The 19,836-nt window shown below is 42.6% G+C and overlaps 2 protein-coding genes across 27 annotated transcripts in view; one reads left to right on the top strand and one right to left on the bottom strand.

Moving 5' to 3' along the window:
• Positions 1-19,836, bottom strand: part of SH3PXD2A (SH3 and PX domains 2A) — a 259,361-nt gene that overhangs the window by 92,942 nt on the left and 146,583 nt on the right. For 9 of the 10 annotated variants that reach the window (XM_079976076.1, XM_079976079.1, XM_079976071.1 and 6 more), the window contains one exon: positions 14,276-14,304. In XM_079976076.1, coding sequence (XP_079832202.1) covers positions 14,276-14,304 — 29 coding nt within the window. Of the gene's footprint in view, positions 1-14,275; positions 14,445-19,836 lie in introns of those variants that run through there. The other variant, XM_079976072.1, reaches the window with a different exon arrangement.
• Positions 17,715-19,836, top strand: part of LOC307216153 (uncharacterized protein) — a 37,571-nt gene continuing 35,449 nt past the window's right edge. For all 17 annotated transcript variants that reach the window (XR_013838938.1, XR_013838939.1, XR_013838940.1 and 14 more), the window contains exon 1: positions 17,715-17,882. Coding sequence is in view for 3 of the 17 variants with exons in the window: in XM_079976129.1 (XP_079832255.1) it covers positions 17,858-17,882 (25 nt within the window). In the remaining 14 variants the exon portion in view is untranslated. The remainder of the gene's footprint in view (positions 17,883-19,836) is intronic.

The following is a 19,836-nucleotide window of genomic DNA, read 5'->3' as shown; positions in this document are numbered from 1 at the left end:
TGCTCCAAGACATTGTTATTTTAGATGTTCCAGGAACTGAGGCATGGCTAACCCTTTGCCATGAGGCTTTTATTTTAAAAGGAGTTCATACATTAGAAGGAGCTCACACATGGCAAGTTTAAAAACACTAAACCAAATACGTACATACTGTGTCTAGCTATTGAGGTTTCTCTGGATAAAGAGAAACAGAGGTGACAGTATAATGAAATAAAGCCACAGAATAATTCTATCCAGGGAAAATACTCCAGAACTCCCCAACTACCCCAAATAGAGTTTGCACTGACCATGCCAAACCAATATTGAAAGAGCCAAAAAACAGGCAATGATGAAAAATATCTGGAATAAGAAAATGCATAGAGCTTATGGTTCTATTGGAACCATATGCTCCCGCAGTGGCACAAGATACAGTTTTTAAAATAGTATGCAACTGACCTACTTGGTGAGGGGGGTGGTGAGATTTCTATCCATGACTGGGTTTTTTGAAGGAGCAGCTGAAGTGCAACCAAGCTATTCACACAATTGCCATTTAATCAGATTGCCCTGAATGCTAATTGGTTGTAAATTTTTAAAAGAAGCATTTCCCCCCTACACACACACACACACACACACACACACACACACTTGTCAACAGCAGTTGAGCCAAAGCAGAGCACAGGCGGTAGGGAATGTAGAAGCATGCAAGCAACTGGCAAGCTATATTGTAGATTTCCAAATAAAAAAGATATATGTACATATAGGAAGAACACCAGAGCTCCCTGTGTCTGACAGCAGCTAGACAAAGATGAGAGTGCTTCTGAAAGGGAAGACAGCTAGCATTTTTTTGTTCTGAACATCTGCTTAGCATTACTTTTAAGGGTTTTCTAAAAAGATTAAAAACTGCACGACATTTATATTCTAATTGGTCCCAGCCTCTACAACCTCCCCCCTCCCATCACCAACAATACTATTGCATATAACCATTGAGCCCCATTGTGACAAAGGAGGGGCAGACACTGCAGTAGGGATTGGGAACCTGTGGCCCTCCAGGCATTGTTGAACTCAGCTACCATCCTCCCTGACCATTGGCCATGCCGTCTTCGGCTGGTAGAAGCTGAAATGCAACAGCACCAGGAGGCTACAGGATTCTTGCTTGTTATGGATCTCATATAAGCCACCCTGGGTGCCTTTCTGACTGAAAGGCAGGATAAAAATGGTTTAAATAAATACAAAGTGATCCATAAAACTGCTCTAGTGCATTTTTGCTTTGAAAAGTCCAACACAATGCATGCATGTACATTTAACAAAAACTTTCTGCAAGGCATTTCTAGTGGAAGTTGCCTGGCTTGCGGTTTAATTACATGGATAAGCCACTTCAAGGTGTTTGACTTATCATGTGTATGCTCAGACTTGCAAGAGATGGCTAGGGAAGGCCGGCAGTGGGTCCAGGTGGTAGAAAATGCTTATCATGTGAGGGAGTAGTTCCTGCTGCCCTGAAGCAGTTAGGGGTTCAGCCCCTCACCCATGAAACTAGCGGTATACAACTGCCACCCAGAGGCAAATACCCCCTTTTGGGGCAAGTTGCTCAAAATGGTGGTGAGTGTCCAGAAGTGCTTGGAAAAAGTTATTTTCCTGGCTCCATTTCAATCTGGCTTTAGGGTTTGGCTTTGGCACTGAAGGAGCCTTAGCCACGTGACCTGTGCTGGGAGAGGCAAAGAAGGAATGCAACCCTGTTAGTTCTGCTAGATCTCTCAGCAGCTTTTGATATCATTAACCACAGTATCCTCTTGGACTGGCTCTGTGCGTTGGGAGTTAGGAATAGAAGCGATGTGTCTATCTCTGGGGTCAGCAACCTGCGGCCCACGGGAGTCATTTAATTGGCCCACGAACCGCTCCCCAACCAAGCTACACGCTCGGCGAGACCTCGCACACTGTGCTAAACCGGTGCAGTGCGGTGCAGGAACTCACTTCTGTGGCACCGAAAATTGCGTCGACGAAGATGCCTGAAATCGTGGGCATGCGCACTCACGCACATGCGCGATCTAGCCCATGGAGTGATCTCCGCTGGAATGAACTGGCGAGGGCGGGGTAAACCTTGCCGACCCCTGGTCTATCTGCAGAGCAATGTTCAGAGACTGGCAGTAAGGGGTAGGGCTGCTCTTTGGTCCCATGAAAAATACGCTGCGGAGTTCTGCAGGGTTTCATATTGTCCCCTATGCTTAACACCATTATGAAGCCACTGGAGTGCCTCTCTTTGCATTGTTCTACCTAGGCTGCAGGATCTGCCAGGTAGGGACTTTTTGTCACTCCACCAGTGAGGGGAGCCCGAGATGCTTTATGTTAGGAAAGGGGCTTCTCTGTGGAATGCTCTTCCCCTGGAAGACATCGTTCAGTTTTTGGTGCAAGCAGAAAATCCTTCTCCCCCTAAAGACCACCTCTGTGTTATAAGAAGGAGATGAAGCAATTAAGGCTGAGATGGTTTTATTGAGTGATTTTATTGTATTTAAATCCCAAGAGTGCTTGCTATTAAGGGCAGGATATAAATTAACAAAATAAAGCAACTGCGCATTTATTGATCTTCAAAACCAGGCTGCCTGGAAATCCTTCTAGTTTTATCTGTATCACTTCCACCAGTAACAGGGAATCCCACATGTTGTGTAGTTAAACCCACCTTGTATTAATCTTTGGGATGCCCCTTTCCTTCTGGAAGTATGCCAAGGGGCGTATTGCTCCCTCTCTACAAACATTACACATTACCCTTTTAAATACAAATCCAGGGCACACCAGTGTTTTAAGCCTTGTGGTACCTTATCAACGGCAAAAGGTTTTCTAAGCTTTCATGGGCTACAGTCAACTTTATCAAATGCACAGACCTGTGACTCCAAAGGAAGTGAGCTCTAGTCCATGGCAGCCTTTTGCCTCTTTCTCATTTTAAAACTGAAGAAGAAGAAGAAGAAGAAGAAGAAGAAGAAGAAGAAGAAGAAGAAGAAGAGTAGTAGTAGTAGTAGTTGTTGTTTGGATTTGATATCCTGCTTTATCACTACCCGAAGGAGTCCCAAAGTGGCTAACATTCTCCTTTCCCTTCCTCCCCCACAACAAACACTCTGAGTTGAGTGGGGCTGAGAGACTTCAGAGAAGCATGACTAGCCCAAGGTCACCCAGCAGCTGCATGTGGAGGAGCGGAGACGCGAACCCAGTTCCCCAGATTACGGATCTACTGCTCTTAACCACTACACCACACTGAACCCTCATTTGCATTGTTCTACACAGAATGAATCTGTCTTTGAGACTTTCGCTTGTTGTTCGCCTGTTATAAGTTATCAGCTCCTCCTCTGTTCCGTCCCAGACCAATCAGAGGCTGCTTCCATTTGCCACGTAAACAGAACTGCCTCATTTATCATCTCCACGCCAGCAGAGACCAAACTGTTTCGAAATACTCACATCTGGCCTTCATGTGATCAAATGGTGCTTCAGAACTGATCATATGGCACAAGAAAGCTCAAGGGGGGGGGGAGAGAAGCAAGGCAGGGAAAAAAGCTCAGTAATGCCCTATCCTTCTCCTGCTCCAAAAGCTCTTTTTTTCTAGACTGTAACCTGAGCAGAGGTATCACACATGCTCCAAATAAACAAGGCATAATTCTACATTTACACAATTGGGCTTCAAACAACATCACAAGTTAACTCTCCCTGGGAAACAGAGCCCAATAGTCCAAGGAAATATAGGCTGAAAAACTATCGCCGTTGCATTACATTTCCAGCATGATATACCTTGTGCTTAATCCTCAAGAAAGAATACTGATCTCATTTGAGACATTAGGAATCTACAGGATTATTTTGTTTTGTCTGGGCACTTTAGGTCCAGGGGGAAGCTTCTGACTTTAGGGAGTCCAGACAGATTGCACCCCCTACCCCCTTCCCATATGGTTGCTATATTAAGACAGCATGCATGGAGATCCGAAGGAGGTTATAATACTGCTATTTTAGGGTCCAAAGCAGTGCAGCTGGCTTCTAAAGAGAGTCTGGATAACTTCATTGCCATCAATAACATTTACAGCTATGCAAGCAAGGAGGAAATGGCAGGAATTTGGGCAAGAGTCGAGTTCCTGCCAAAGATGGGGAGGGAGCTCTGGCTCCCAACCAGGCAGTATCACTTAGCTGATTAGATGCATTTGCAAGAGCTATAGAGTCCTGATGGAGAAGTATTGATCATTACTGCAAGAAAACTCAGGTTCTTAACTTATTTTTAAATAGGCACACATTTGCTTCCTTCAATCCAAACAGCTGCAGTGAGAGACCTTATCATGTACTACATTGTTTCCCAAACTTCCAATAGCTGAAGCACACTTTTTCCAAATTAAACCTGGCGTTGGCACACCTAAGACCTTAAAGCTTGCATTTGGTGTGCAGGAAGGAACCCATTCCTTCAGTTTCTGCACACTCTGCTTGGCACTCTTCTTCCAAGGGCAGGTAAATCTGCTGCATCAGAAGCAGTGAAGGTCCAGTCTCCCTCATCTCAAATCATAAATAGCTCACTACTTGCAACCAGCATCTGTGAACACCCAATAAAAAGCTTGATTTTTTTATTCAAGAATTCCAACTTGGCTCACACCTCCTGCATAGTAATAAAAACAAACAGACCTGCTCTGGGAGAGGGGAAAAAAGTGAATGCCTGCTGATGATTTTCTGAAAAATGCTTTTCCAAAAACTGATGTCCATTTTCAGGAGTGCACATTGCTGCCAGGCAATGTTTTAAAAACTTTATGCATTTCAAAACCAGCTCATAGAGAACTGTGAATTGGGAAAATGCAATTATTTAACTCAATTGCTGATGAGAAGTGACGAAAAGATCGAAGCACACCTTAACCAGAGATGTGGCAGAATTACCTCCCTACTCAAGCCAGAGCAGTGAATCATGCAGTGAATCATGCAAAGAGGCAGCCTCTTCTGTGAGTGGGTCGTTTCACAGGAAGCTTTAATTATTCAATATTACCGTATTTGTCGCTCTATAAGATGCACCTAGCTTTTGGAGGAGGAAAACAAGAAAAAAAATATTCTGTATCTCAGAAGCCAGAAGAGCAAGAGGGATCGCTGCGCAGTGAAAGCTGCAATCCCTCTTGCTGTTCTGGCTTCTGGGATAGCTGCGCGGCCTGCATTCGCTCCATAAGACGCACACACATTTCCCCTTACCTTTTAGGAGGGAAAAAGTGAGTCCTATAGAGCAAAAAATACGGTATTTCTTGGATCACTTGTGGCACTATGATTTATTGTGATAAGCACAAGCCTCAGATTTGTATGTCTGTCCGTCCGTCCCCCACACAACACCCTGGCTAGAAGGAAGATTTCAAAAACCATTATTAAGCCATGGCTTCCTAAACCCAGGATTGTGGCTTTACACCAATGTGGTACCCTCTAGATGTTGAGGCCTGTAACTCCCATCATCCTTGACCATTGGCCATGCTGGGAGAGGGGGCTGGAGTCCGTAACATCGAGGGAGGCACCACACTGGGTACCCTGTTCTGCAACAATATGGATAAACAAGCCAGCTTCATATCTTGAAGCTGGCTCATTTTGAGAACTGAGCATAGGTAGTCTTTAAACAAAACAGGAAACTGTTGCTTACTAAAAACCAAATAAAAAGCCCTCCAAAGCCCTCCTGACAGCCACATGAGGAGAGCACACAAACCCAACACTCACTGCAGCTTGTGCATGTCACGATAAAACCATGGCTTATCATGAGCATCACCAAACGGCCCTCAACATTTAACAGACCATACTGTTGTCCTAAGCTCCTGGTGTATGTAGACATGAGTTTGGGTGAAGGGTATTATCCAAACAAGTTTTCTATACTGCATAAGCACAAGAGATTGCAGCATTTCTTGTAAGTCTGGTGGGGGACAGGGGTTAAAATAGCCCAATGCAGATAAATATAAATATATCAGCACTAGGAGAAAGGAGCTGTATCCACACAGCCGTTTATTCTCTCCCCTCGCCCCCAACATTTCCCTTACTGTCAGGGCTTTTTCCCCAGCCAGAACTCAGTTCCCAGCACCTTTCCGGTAGGTGCCGTTGCCATTGTAAGAGAACAAGAGAGATGTTCATGGAAACTTGAGACACCTCTTTTTCTAGAAAACAGCACTGCTTACTGGAGCTTACTGGAGAGCCAGTGTGGTGTAGTGGTTAAGAGCGGTAGATTCGTAATCTGGTAAACCGGGTTCGTGTCTCTGCTCCTCCACATGCAGCTGCCGGGTGATCTTGGGCTAGTCACACTTCTCTGAAGTCTCTCAGCCCCACTCACCTCACTGAGTGTTTGTTGTGGGGGAGGAAGGGAAAGGAGAATGTTAGCCGCTTTGGGACTCCTTTGGGTAGTGATAAAGCGGGATATCAAATCCAAACTCTTCTTCTTCTTCTGCATTATATTTCAGCTTTCACGCAACATAAAAGGCACTAATGGAGGAATATAGTGCAAGTTTAGCACTTATTTTCATGTCAGCCGATTCCAGAAATAAATCTGTTTGAAGTACCAGCATGCAGTTCTTTGCCATTCTCATGTATGAATGATGGGGAACAGAAGTATGCATGTGTGGAAAGGGTAAGAAAGTAGCAACATTGTCCAATAAAGTTTGGTGTTGTGTCACACCACACCCACTGGTGTGAATGAAATTTAGCACAACATGCTGGTAGATCAGTCAAAAACCACAGTTCCATAACACAACAGATACTGCAGTGTGAAAGCAACATTAAAAAAAAGGAACGCAAGCATCATAAGTCAGGAAAACTAACAATATTCGCCACATCGGAAAGCACCCTGAGTTGTTGAGCATTAGGCTGAACATTTGCATCCAAGAACTAGACTGGATGCACTGAAAACAACGTTTCAAGTAACTTTCCTTATGGGGGAAAAGCACAACATAGCAACATCAGGTGCTTGGGTCGACTATCGAGTGGAAATTTAGGAAGTGTAAATACTGGCAATTCTCCTGCTGATGCCAGACAGTTACCTTGTAGAAGTCATACCAGGCATAATGTAAAATTAGGAATTCCAAAAACAGCAAGCCAGACCAGAGCGAGTCACATAGCAAGGAAAATATTTCCAAAGAAAAGAGTTCCAGTAGGTGATTCAAATGCCAAATCAATATCAAAAACACAAAACCCATCCTCGTAAAAGTTCTCCTAGCAAGTCTAGTCACTTAAAAGAAAAGTGAGGTCTAGATTTCTTGGCAAGCTTCACAAAACAATAAGCATCCATTTGTTTTATTTCTTAATCTGTCCTGGTGTTTTACATGGGACTTCTTTCTAGAGATGATCGCAGTGGTTTCAGTTTCGGGGGCCGGGCGGGGCGGGGGATGCACTACCAGACTGCAGCAAGAATGTTATATGCTGCTGGGTGGCAAATTCTATGCTTTTGTCCAGAAGCAAAACACATCGTCATCATCGTCATCATCAACAACCTTTCACCTTGAACTCTCAGGAAAGATAACAATTCAAAAATATAGTATTAAAATCAGTTAAAACAAATTAGTTAAGGTGTCAAAGGAAAGAGTATTTTCTGCATTATTCTTCCAGCTACAACTGATTGAACCACTGAGCACAAGGTGTAGTTCTAATAGCCCTGCACCACCTCAAATATGTCAGAGATATTTTTTAAGTCCTCATATTAAAGTATCTCTGAGTTACCATGTCTAGCCTACCTAGCCTTCTCCTAATTCAAGGGTTAGTTCAGATTCTATGGTAGGACTCTGAATACTAGAAACTGTGACTGCTGTGGCAAGTGCACCACTGTATGCACATGTGTATGTTCTACCTTTCGTACTCGCAGCCCATGCCTCCATAGTGCCAAAGAGTTGTGCATGGCAGCCTGGCAGAGCTAATGCACTGAACATCCTGAATAATATGGGAGCACACTTAGCTTCAAAGTGTGCCGTCACATCCTTTGCTGCAAGCCAGAATCTTGCACGTTGGCAGAAATTAGGTACTATGTTAACATGCTACTTTTCTCTTAGAAAATCCCAATATTTTACTACACCCCATGGCACTGATTTTTACGTAGCAAGAAGAGACCAACAGATAGGTCACACTAGTGAAACCACTATTTTCTTTCCTTTTTTGTTTAGGAGGAGGAGAAATCCCAAAGGAGAATGGACAATAACACATGGTTTGCATGAAGGTCCCAGGTTCAATCCCTGACATCTTCAGTTAATAGAAACTAGTAACAGGTGATAAGAAACATCTTTATTGAGAACACGGAGGGCTGCTGCCAGTCAGAATACACAATACTGAGCTAGATGGACAAATAGTCTGAGCTGGTAAAGGATCTCATGCTGCAAGTTATGAGTTAAAGAAAGTTGAAAAGTACTGTCCTATGGTCCCCATAACACATAGTGCATGGACATATTTAAACTAGAGACGTCACTAAGCTGCATATAGAAGACAGTGTGTCATGCTTCAAATTTAACAAGCAAGTCTTTGCACACAATAGCTGCTGTATTTATGTCCATACACAATCCGATCTGGCAGGAGCCATGGGAATTACATCAGCTCTGCTCTTGGGGAATGTCTCCCCTGCTTCAGTGTACACAGAGATGGGTCCTCCAGAAAATACTTGTCAAATAAACATTAAGGGTATGTGGATGGGAGTTGCAATCCATCTGGAGGGTTACAGATGCTCCATACCTGCCTTAGGGCAGGAGAGAGACATGCTGGATTACATCTCCCTGGTACCACCTTGCCTCTGTGGGTGTGGGTGGGTGGGTGGGTGTGGGTGTGGGTGTGGGTGTATAAGCTTCATTTTATTAGCTGAACATTTAGCTGACGGGTAGCCAAAATGATGCCTTCCAGATGTTTTGGATGACAACTTCTTTCAGGCCCAGCCAGCACAACCGATGGTCAGGGATGATGGGAGCTGTAGCCCACAACACCTGAAGGCAACACACTGGCATCCCAGAACTAGCCAAATGAAACCAGGTAAGAAAGAAGGACAAGACTATTATAGCTTTGAAAGGTAATTTCAGTGGGTAGTTTTTAATCACCCACGCATGACAAATTGGAGCTGCCAAATTCTCTCTTCTACAATGTAATTCAAAGTAGAGGACCTTTGTCCTTTGCACACAACCACCCTACTGAGCAAACATTAGAAGCAAGTCTCACACAATAATCTATAATTATGAGATGGCTTCCAAGTACACACAGCTGTCCCCAACTGCACCAATGTCAGTCTGAGAGCAAGAGAAAAGAAGAGACTCGTATTGAGCCAGTAACAGCAAGAGTAACCATTTTAGTTGGTTAAAGAATTATTAGATAATGTCTAGGTTCTTGTATTTACTAGGAAACAACTCTTGACCACTAACTGTGGGACAGGATGCTATCACTGCACAATCACACAGAGTCACCATGCTACAAAGCTCCAGCATTGGAAATGCTCTGGGATTATGTCCAGAGCAGACTATGTTTCTAAAGCACAGATGGTATTTTGCAGAGGGTTTCTGTTTGGGGGGCGGAGGTGGAAGAGATAAAGAATTGGCCTAATTTATGAGATGTCTGTACAGAACCATTAATTTTAAGAGGATTTATAAAGACACTTTAAAAGTGAAATAAAAGAGGGTGCCTCTGAGTTGAAAATAATTTGAATTGTGCAATTAAATCCAACACATGCAGCTCACATGTGTGTATAGTTTGCATGGTTAGTAGCAGAAGCATTAACTCAGCACTGTACACATATGTCATAGCCATCATAATTTCACATGATAGAAAGGGAGGAATGCCACATTTAATACAGTAACCGCTTTCTACAGTTTTTATAAAGCACTTGTATTAAAAAGAATTACATTATAAAACATCTGCAGCCAGATCACAGTCAATTTTTAAACAATGCTTTAAAGCTCAGTGAAAATTATCAATACTAGAACTGCAGAGTATAATCAATGTTTTACTCCAGTACAGTGGTACCTTGGTTCTCGAACTTAATCCGTTCTGGGAGTCCGTTCGACTCCCAAAATCGTTTGAAAACCATGGCATGGCTTCCAATTGGCTGCAGGAGCTTCCTGCACTCAAGCAGAAGCGGCGTAAGACATTCGGCTTCCGAAAAATGTTTGCAAACTTGAACACTTACTTCCGGGTTTGCGGTGTTCAGAAGCCAATTTGCTCGACGACTAAGCCATTCGGGAACCAAGGTACCACTGTACTCTAATTCTCATTTATCTGTGGGGTGGGGGTACAGAATCACCATCTTTAAAGTATGAATAGAAGAATGCTATGCCCCACCTCTGTTCTGGGAACGAAAGGTGCACTATTATTCCAGTGACATGAGCTGAAAGCATTAACAGCTCATGTCCATTTTCTCTTTATGCCAACTTTTTGAAGGCCTGTTTTGAAGAAGCAGATCTACAGAAGCAGGTCTGGCTTGTTCTGCTCTGGGTTTTCCCAGGCCTAAGAAGAGAAGGCGGCTTGCCAGAAGATATAGTGTTGTTCTCAAAGTGGAGTATATGGTCAAGGACTTGGGGCCAAAATAATTTGCCAGTCACAGTGGGAGAGCCTGTCCAAAATCCCATTATGTTATAACTAGATGAAGCATAATTTGGTGGATTTTGTAAAAAAGGAGCAGGTAGTCTTTTCTTCGGGGGGGTGGGGGGAGCAAACCAGGAAGATTGAGAAACGGCAAGGAAGCTACTTCAAAGTTAGAATATACATAATATATTGATAGATATAAATAACAAAGAATAAATATTGTGATAAGTAAGTGGGTTGCAGATTTAAATGAAGATATTCTGGAGGTAGTATGAGAATCCATGTGGGAGCAATATAGACATAATTCACCACGTGGAAATCTTTTAAAGTAATAGCAAGATAGTACATGACGCCATAGAGAATTAAAACGATTTATCTGGAGGAGAAAGCTGAATGCTGGCAATGTAACGCTGCATATTTGATGGAAAGGTCTGCTTCCACGAAAGCTTTCAATACTTATATTAAGATGTGGTGCTGTACCCTCTTAGAATTTAACTGGGATATATGGAAGGTGCTAGATCAGAAATTGAAAAAAAATGTATGGTTTACTGATAGCAGCAAAAATATTTGTGCAAGATTAGGAAAGAAACAGAAGTACAAAGAATAGTGGATTGGGAAAACTGAACATTTAGAGAGAAAGAGAACTTGGACATGTTTTGGACTTAATCTAGAGATAGTTCTTAATGGGAAATATTAAAGGTACTATGCCTTACCTTGTTATGGTTTACTGATATGGCATTGAGTCTGACTGTGAACGACAGATTCAAACCTACACACTCAGGCATGAAATGCAGCTCATTCATTCGAGTCATAGTCTCAGCCTGATCTACACAGCAGGGTTAATAAAAGATGAATGAAATGACAACTGCTATGGTTTCTTATGCTATTTACCTCTGGGTTTCATGCTACAGGCTAGGAGCCTTTTTTTCAAATCATCAGGATTTCCAGGAAAGGGGAGGGGAAGATAGACAAAATGCCAACTATCCATTAGAATACCACTTAGTTAAATTGCAAAAATCAAGCATTCCAGCTTAGCTAGCCCATCAATGGAATTAATAAGAGTCACGTGCCAGATAAGCACAACAGAATTAGGGCAAGTCATTCCCAAAGACAAATAAGAGCTATTTGCCCAGGCTCTAATTGAGGTCTCTATACCTCTACACCCCCCTTAATATGTGCGCGCGCATGCACACACACATGCACACACACACAGAGGGAGGGAGGGAGGGAGTTTTGTAAAAAGTCAGACCATTAATGCATCTAGCACAGTAACTGACTGGCATGAGCATCTAAAACAGAGAATCGTCTTTTCTAGTATTCTGCCCAAGTACCTTCTAAACAAATACAGTGGTACCTTGGGTTAAGTACTTAATTCGTTCCGGTGGTCCGTTCTTAACCTGAAGCACCTCTTTAGCTAATGGGGCCTCCTGCTGCCGCCGCGCCACCAGAGCACGATTTCTGTTCTCATCCTGAAGCAAAGTTCTTAACCTGAGGTACTATTTCTGTGTTAGCGGAGTATGTAACCTGAAGCATATGTAACCTGAAGCATATGTAACCCAAGGTACCACTGTATTGTGGTCAATTTCTTCCTGGGATAGGCAACATGGTGCCCTCTCAATGCTGCTGGATTACAACTCTGAATTAACTCCCCTGGGGGGGAAACTGTTCCACAGCGTGGGGCTACTCCTTGATCCATCACTGTTGCTTGAGGTCCAAGTGGCCTTGTTGACTAGGAGTGCCTGTTTCTAGCTGTTCAGCAGCTACTACCCTTTTGACAGATGTAGCTTCGCCACAGTGATCCATGCTCTGGTAACTTCCAGATTGGACTATTGCCATGCACTCTACACAGGGCTGCCCTTGAAGACAGTCTGGGAAGCTGCAACTTGTGCAGAATGCAGGAATAAAGCAGAAGTGGGCATTTCTGGCTGGACTCAGAATATACTGGTCTTAAAGCAACTGCTCTGGTACCAATTCACTACCAAGCCCAGTTTAAATTGTTGATTTTGGCATTCAAAATCCTAAGTGACTTGGGCCCCAAATATTTGAAGACTCCTCCTCCCATATCCACCTGCCTGGACTGATGGGAGGGCGCTGCTGGCAGTACCAGCTCCTTGTGTGGTTTGTGGGCTGGTGGCGCATGGGGGCTTTTTCTCTGGTGGTCCCCAAGTTGTAAAATGTTATCTCCTCTGAGGTGCATCTTGTATAGTTTTCAGCATCAGATCAAGATGCCCCGCTTTACCCAAGATTTTAAGACAGTAGATGTTTTCCCTTGTGCTGTCTTGCTTCACACCTGTTTCGCTGTTCTCGTTATGGTTTTCAATTAATTGTACTATTTTGATATGGCCTGCCCCGAGACCATTCAGTGAAGAGAGGGCTAGAAGTAGAAAAAATAAATATATAAAGTCATCCCTGACCATTGATGTTGCCAGCTGGTGCTGAGGGCAGTTGAACTCCAAAATATCTGAATATTGCTACTTGGGACTTAAGTCTCATTTAATTTAATGAGGCTCCCTTCTGAGTAGGCATTAACAGGATTTCATCGTGAACCTATTCTCCCATCCGACCCCACAGCTGCACTTTTATTCAGCCCTGCACAATACATTTTGCTGCCTGAGGTACAGGACAAGATAGCACTTCCACTTTCCATGTACAGAAACCACCTTGATTGGCAGCTGGAATTTTGCTTTAATCGCTGCAGCAAGATAACATCATCCACTGCACCTGAGGGCAACAGGCTAGTTCAGGGAGTACATGACAAGCTACATAGCACACACAGCTCTGATCTTCAAGGGAAGGGAATGCCCAGAGGTTCAGGAGGAATTCGTCACCTGAAGGGACTGCCTTCCTCTGCCTAATGGTAGAGCTGGCCCTGATTTCATTTCTGAGCCATGTCTGCACTGCACACAACAGAGTATAACTTGTATTTATACTTTTGACTGATTAGGAGAACTTACTAGTTAGAAATTTAGGCCAATAAAGATTATAGAGAACCTAATCTTAGGGTATCTGTGTCCGATGAATCTCTCACTCACACAGCAATTTCCCTAACAGCTAGTAATAATGCAGCCATTAAGAAAACCTGGTGATGAGTCAAGATTGAATCCATGTGAGGGCAGGTGGGCCAGAACACATATAGCCAGGGTTCCCGTGCCTTTTTATAGTAGTATGCAAGATGACATTTTAGCAGGTGTAGGTTTTTTTACACTGGCACAATAAGCTGCGTTTACTCTAAAACACACACACCCCTTAGATACAGCTAAAGGTACAGGAACCCCTTCAGGAGCACTAAACTAGGGAGGGGTGGAGAAATGTGGTGATACACATGAGGGAATGGGCAATGCATACACAAACTAAGCTTGCAAGTTCAGTTATACCATTACTATTCCTCCAGAAATAACCACGAACAATCCCTGGATTGAGACAGGGTCAGGTTAGAGTGATTCTACCTTAGCAAGAAGAACATGAAACTAGATGGTCTTCAGATAGCTTCCAATGCAATGCAAAACTGCAACACAGAAAGCCTGCTTTTTCTGCATTTAGTATTTGTAAAACATTTCCCCATCAACTAGAGAGGGCAGAGAGAGGCACATTTTCTGCTGAAATATACAACAGCAAAAATGTGCAAGCAACATTTTGCCTACTCAGTTACTAAATATTTTAAATACTCCCTTTCCTGCTAAATGAAATCCATTAAACACCCCCAACATTTCACACAGCAGGCAATAAAAGAGCAATTGTTAAGAAACATTTTGAGCTTTGTAGACATGATGCTACATATGGAACAAGCATGGTTTCTTACCTGATTTCCTTTTTGAGGATCCATAATCCCTGAAAAAAAGGCAACAACAGATAGACATGGTTAGGTCTTGAAGCACAGGGGAGAAAAAAGGTAGAGCCCACTTGCTCAGAAGCACGTTGGGGGCTTCCCCTATTTTAAACTGGAGCCTGGGACCACAAGGCATTGACACACACACCCAGCCGGTGATGCACCCTCCCTTGATCAGCAGCAGCTGGTGCTTCTGCAGCAGAGCCTAACAAGCCCATGTGATCCACTAGAAAGAGCCGACCATCCACTCAAGGGAGGGGGAGAGCATATCAATTCTTCCTTCTTTAAATCAAGCTTCAGATAGAGGCGTTACTGGCTTAACCCTTTATCGTTTTCATCCAGCACAGAGGCACAAGCATGCCGGCTACTCCTAGCAAGGTTACCGCATTTGCTTCATTAAGTGATACTGTGTGACGCTTGCAGTACTATGGTTTCAAAAAAGCAGTTTGCCATCTGCATACCCCTGCTGCTTCTTCTAGTTATCTCTGCCTAACACTTGTCTATGCAAAAGAACAGTAGAAATGCCTGGCTTCTTTCACATAAGGAGAATAAATGCTGTTTTCTCACTTGGACTGGTTCTTTTGATTATGGGGCTGACAAGGTTTCTTTATTTCTAGAAAATATTTTATTAACTTGTACATTCACATAAATAGCTGTTAAAGGAGAAGCTCTTGCATTTCCAAAGCAGGATTTTCCCACCATCACCACAATCATATGCATGCTTACTTAGAAGTAAATCCCAATAAGTTCAATGGGGACTAACTCTCAAGTAGGTGTGCATAGGATTTCAGCCATAAACGTGAGAAAATGCACATTTTCCAATAGCCATTTCAATAAATTGCCCATCTATTAGTACAATCTTTTCCCTACTAGAAATGAATAACAACCTGGTGTTCCCCAGATGCTGCTGGACTCTCAACTTCTAGTAGCCCCAGCCAGAATGGCCAACAGTCAGGATTATGGAAGTTGGAGTTCAACATCTGGAAGGCCACAGGTTCCCCACCTCTACTTTAAGTGAAGCAGCTCTCCAAAGTCATAAATGACAATAAAGGCATTTCATGAAAACATACAAATAGGAAATTGGTTAAAGCATTTAAATAATGATTAAGAACCTGTTCCCCACCTCTTGAAGCTACTGACCATTCATAGGTGATTGGGGGGAACTAAAGAGAGAATAGAATACAATGTAGGGGTGTAAACAATACTGTGAACAGAATACCCAGTGGTACCAATGCTTCTCTTTGGGGACACAACCCCTGACTACTTATCCCCTTCCTTCTGGAGCTCTGAAATTGTTAAAATTGAGACGTTTGTAATGTTTCTAGCATTCTGACCCCTTTCCCTCTTTCGCGAGACAAATAAACCAATGAAATAAAAGTAATTAGTATCCTATTCATTTACTAAGCTAAATCGTTGCATTGTGGAGCCCTCTTCAACATGAATCTGTTCCTTCACAATCCGGGTCAACTTTTTCCATAGACTTAGAATGCCTCTCATTGTGATGGTATATTAAGTACAAGAGCCCAAAATTCCTTGCCTCCAGCAAAAACAGGGCTTGAGGAAGGCCAAAATTTCTGAAATTCTCTCTGTTCAAGCAGAGTAGACAGAAAGAAGGGCCCTGTGTTGAGGAGAAGGGGCTGCACAGACTTGAAGCAATACTGTGATGGTATTAGAAGAAGCTACAGTCTAGTTCTACACGTTTACTCAGGAAGACTTCCCATTCTTCAATGGACTAATACCTATACCCATTATATATGGCATAAGTGCTTCTCAGCTTGCAAATCCCAATAGAGTCGTACCTTGGATCCCAAATGTCTTGGTACTCGTCCATTTTGGCTCCCGAACACCACAAACCCAGAAGTAAGCATTCCAGTTTGCGAACGTTCTTTGGAAACTGAATGTCTGATGGGGCTTCCACAGCTTCTAGTTGGAAGCTGCACCTTGGTTTCCGAATGTTTTGGAAGTCAAATGGATTTCCCGAATGGATTCTGTTTGATTTCTGAGGTACCATTGTATATTTGCACAATGAGGGACTTGCCACATCCCAATTCCAGAGACCGGCTTTCTTTCTTTCTTTCTTTCTTTCTTTCTTTCTTTCTTTCTTTCTTTCACCACGCTGACAGCCCATCAGTACTGTTGGTTGGCCCATTTCAGAGAACTGCCACATTCACACCACACATTTAAACCACCATGATGCTACTTTAGACAATTTACAGTTCCCTGCAAATAGACTGTCAAGTCACTCTGAAATTGTAGCTCTGTGAGGAGAATACAGGTCCCCTAACAACTCTTAGCACCCTTAACAAACTACAGCTCCCAGAATTCTTTGGGGGAAGCCGTGATTGTTTAAAGTGGTATCACTATACTTTAAATGTAGAGTGGTACCTCAGGTTACAGACGCTTCAGGTTACAGACTCCACTAACCCAGAAATAGTACCTCGGGTTAAGAACTTTGCTTCAGGATGAGAACAGAAATCGTGGGGTGGCAGTGCAGCGGCAGTGGGAGGCCCCATTAGCTAAAGTGGTACCTCAGGTTAAGAACAGTTTTAGGTTAAGAACGGACCTCCAGAACATATTAAGTTCTTAACCCGAGGTACCACTGTACAGTGTGAATGTGGCCTAATTCTATCCTTCATCTATCAGTGCCATCTCTGGGCAGGATGTATTCTCCTCCTTCCTGCTGTTACCACTCCCCATTTGCTTACCCTCTTTCTCTGGACCCAATCCCTACTATCAAGTTAGAGGGAAAGGGAAAGATAAGTAAGTGGAAGTTGGTGCTGTTTGTCCTTGCTCCTGTCACTGCTCTCTTCCTTAGCCTGGTAAAATCAGAGTGACAGAAAGGACAACCATCAGGGCCAGGAACAAGGGGAACTAAATTCACAAGGACCCAAAAGAGGACATAAAGAAGGATCCAAAGAGGCACAAAATGAATGAATAATTGGTGATGGAGTCAAGAGGATGACATGCAAATCCATTGAATGGGATAATATGTGTGTGTGAAGCTACTTTTTTGTCCTGAATGCTTTGCCTTTGATTTCAACTTTCCCTGATGAAAGATGAACCTTGAGTTTGATGAGTTCATCAGTGCTTTCGGATAGAATATATGGCAGTGCAGCACCAGGAAAAGACCCATGCCTCATGGGGAAAGCAGTGACTATGGAATAACAAAACAGGAGGCTTCAGAGGGCAGGAACAATCAATTAAACCACATGACCTTCCCCAGAAAAGGTCATCCAGACTGGGATATGCAACACTGATGTTTATTGCTGGCTTTTTCCTGGAAAGTTAAAGGACAAAATAGATATTGCTTAAGAATCAGATCCCCCATCTGGTTCTGCTTTGCCTTGTTTATCCCTTCAATTTGTGAACTTTTGCACAAGAGACAGAATATTTACCTCACAAAGGACCATAAAGCAGCCTGGACCGCCTGCAGTCCAGTCTTTGAGATACATCTTGCATCAAATCAAATTAAAATTTCTCCCATTGTGAAGTTTTTGTTGAGGGTATCTTTTTATAGAATGTAAATAAAGACAAACAGAACTGGAGAAGTTTAAAATGCACAGTGAGGAACAACAAAAAGGTGAGTCGTTATTATTTTGAAATATTCATAGTAGAAATGTCTGCAAGTTGCAAAATAATGCTCATTGAATAAATCATTTAAATGCTTTTAACATAGCTGGGGTTTCATAGATTCATGACATTACACTACAAGTTTAAGCTTGCTTCACACCCATTGATTGCATAGGTGCTACCCAATGCCCCCCCCCCGACCTCTCTGAACTCACTCAACTCAGGGGAAGAGCGAAGGTAAAATTCGACCAAAAGAGATCCAAAATATACACATTTTTACAAGCAATTTTCTTCAAAATAATGCATTTTTGTGTTATTTTCATTAATATGCATTTCTTTGATCACATTACCTCAAAATATGCATTTTTGGGTAAGCATTTTTGGCAGGAGAACTGTATTGCAAAATTTGGAGAAGTGAGAATTTGGAAGCATGGCACTGTTTCATTCCTTGTGTTATTTCAGAAAGTATGAATTTGGTAGCCTTTGCTTCAAATACGAACTTGGGGGGGGGGGAATTATCACCCATCCCTAGATCAAAGCAGGAATCAGTGTTTGAATGGTGTAGCCATTTTTAATCAGTGTTTGAATGGTGTAGCCATTTTTAATCAGTGTTTGAATGGTGTAGCCATTTTTAAACCGTTTGTCCTCACTGGTAGGAGGGTGTGCACACTTTGGCACCACTTCAGGCAGTAAAATGTCTTGGGCCAGCAGTAGTCAAAAACCTTGACCAGCCCTAGCTGTAGGTTTTTAGATCACTTTCATGATGAAAAGATAGAATTGTGGTTCTAAAATAGCTGCCTTTTTAGTGCTGAGTTCTAAACCCACTCACACACATGCTCTGGGATGATTAATATTTTTGTGGTTTTTGATTAGCTAAGGTCCCTTGTTCATAATTTCAAAGGCAGTCTTGATTTATCAGGTTTCCTAGCACTATAACACCAGGGGCCCATTTCCCTCTGAAATGGCACAATGATTTTTTGCAATACATAATTACTGGGATTATCCTATATCCTACAAGATGTGGGTGAAAGAGACATGAAGCCAATTGTCAAGGTTTACAGTCTCCATTTTTCTTCTCAACAGTCATACAGTCTCTCTCTTGGTATACTGTTAGTATTTGCGATGTCCCTTTGATTTTGTGCATTTGCTGCTCATTTTTCTGAGCTATACTACTCCAGAAAGAAGCTGTAGTGTTGGCACTCTATCATTTCTTTATATAAGTTGTTGCCTGATTTAATTTAACACGTGCTTCCTGGTCATATTCTATTTGAAGTTACAAAAGGAAACACAAAGACAACTCCTTATCCGACATGGCTAAAAGCAGAGTTCATGCACATCAAAATAGATCCTATAAAACTACATACAGTTGTGGGGAAAACACCAGAACAGACTTCCTAGAGGTCGGGCACTACCAGCTTTGATACAGCTTTTGCTGTTCTATCAGGCTATAAGATGCAATCCAGACCAGTTCTCATAAGTATTAAGCATGTCAGGACATATGTTGGCATGCTCCAGTATGTGTTAAGCTTATACCAGAGGCCTCCCATAACCTGTTTGGCAGTAATCCTATGAGATGGCTATCAGGCACTTCACTTTTTATGTATAGTTATGCATATCCATCTGAGAAAACACCTTTTCAAATGGACGTCTTTCTAACTTTCTGAACAAAAAATGCCACCTGCGTTTTGCTAGCAGCTTTCCTGGAGATGTGACTCTCTTAGCACTAAGTAGCTACTTTATATTCAACATATTTCACCTGTTATTTCCATAGATATAAAGTCCCCATGTCCCATATGTGTCTTGGTTAGGAATAGAGTACTCTTGCCTAGTGGTGGTAGACTTCAGATTTGTAGGAGCTGCTTTTATTTTATTTTATTTTATTTTATTTTTACTAGCAGCCAAAAATCCACCAACCAGAGCCTGGTACAAAAGACATACACTGAATGAAAGAATTCTGAAGCCAG

Source organism: Podarcis cretensis, assembly GCF_951804945.1.
Source record: "Podarcis cretensis genome assembly, chromosome: 5".
In the NCBI taxonomy this organism is placed as follows: domain Eukaryota; kingdom Metazoa; phylum Chordata; class Lepidosauria; order Squamata; family Lacertidae; genus Podarcis; species Podarcis cretensis.
The sequence above is the reverse complement of the archived record's forward strand: the minus strand, read 5'-3'. Positions and strand labels throughout refer to the sequence as shown.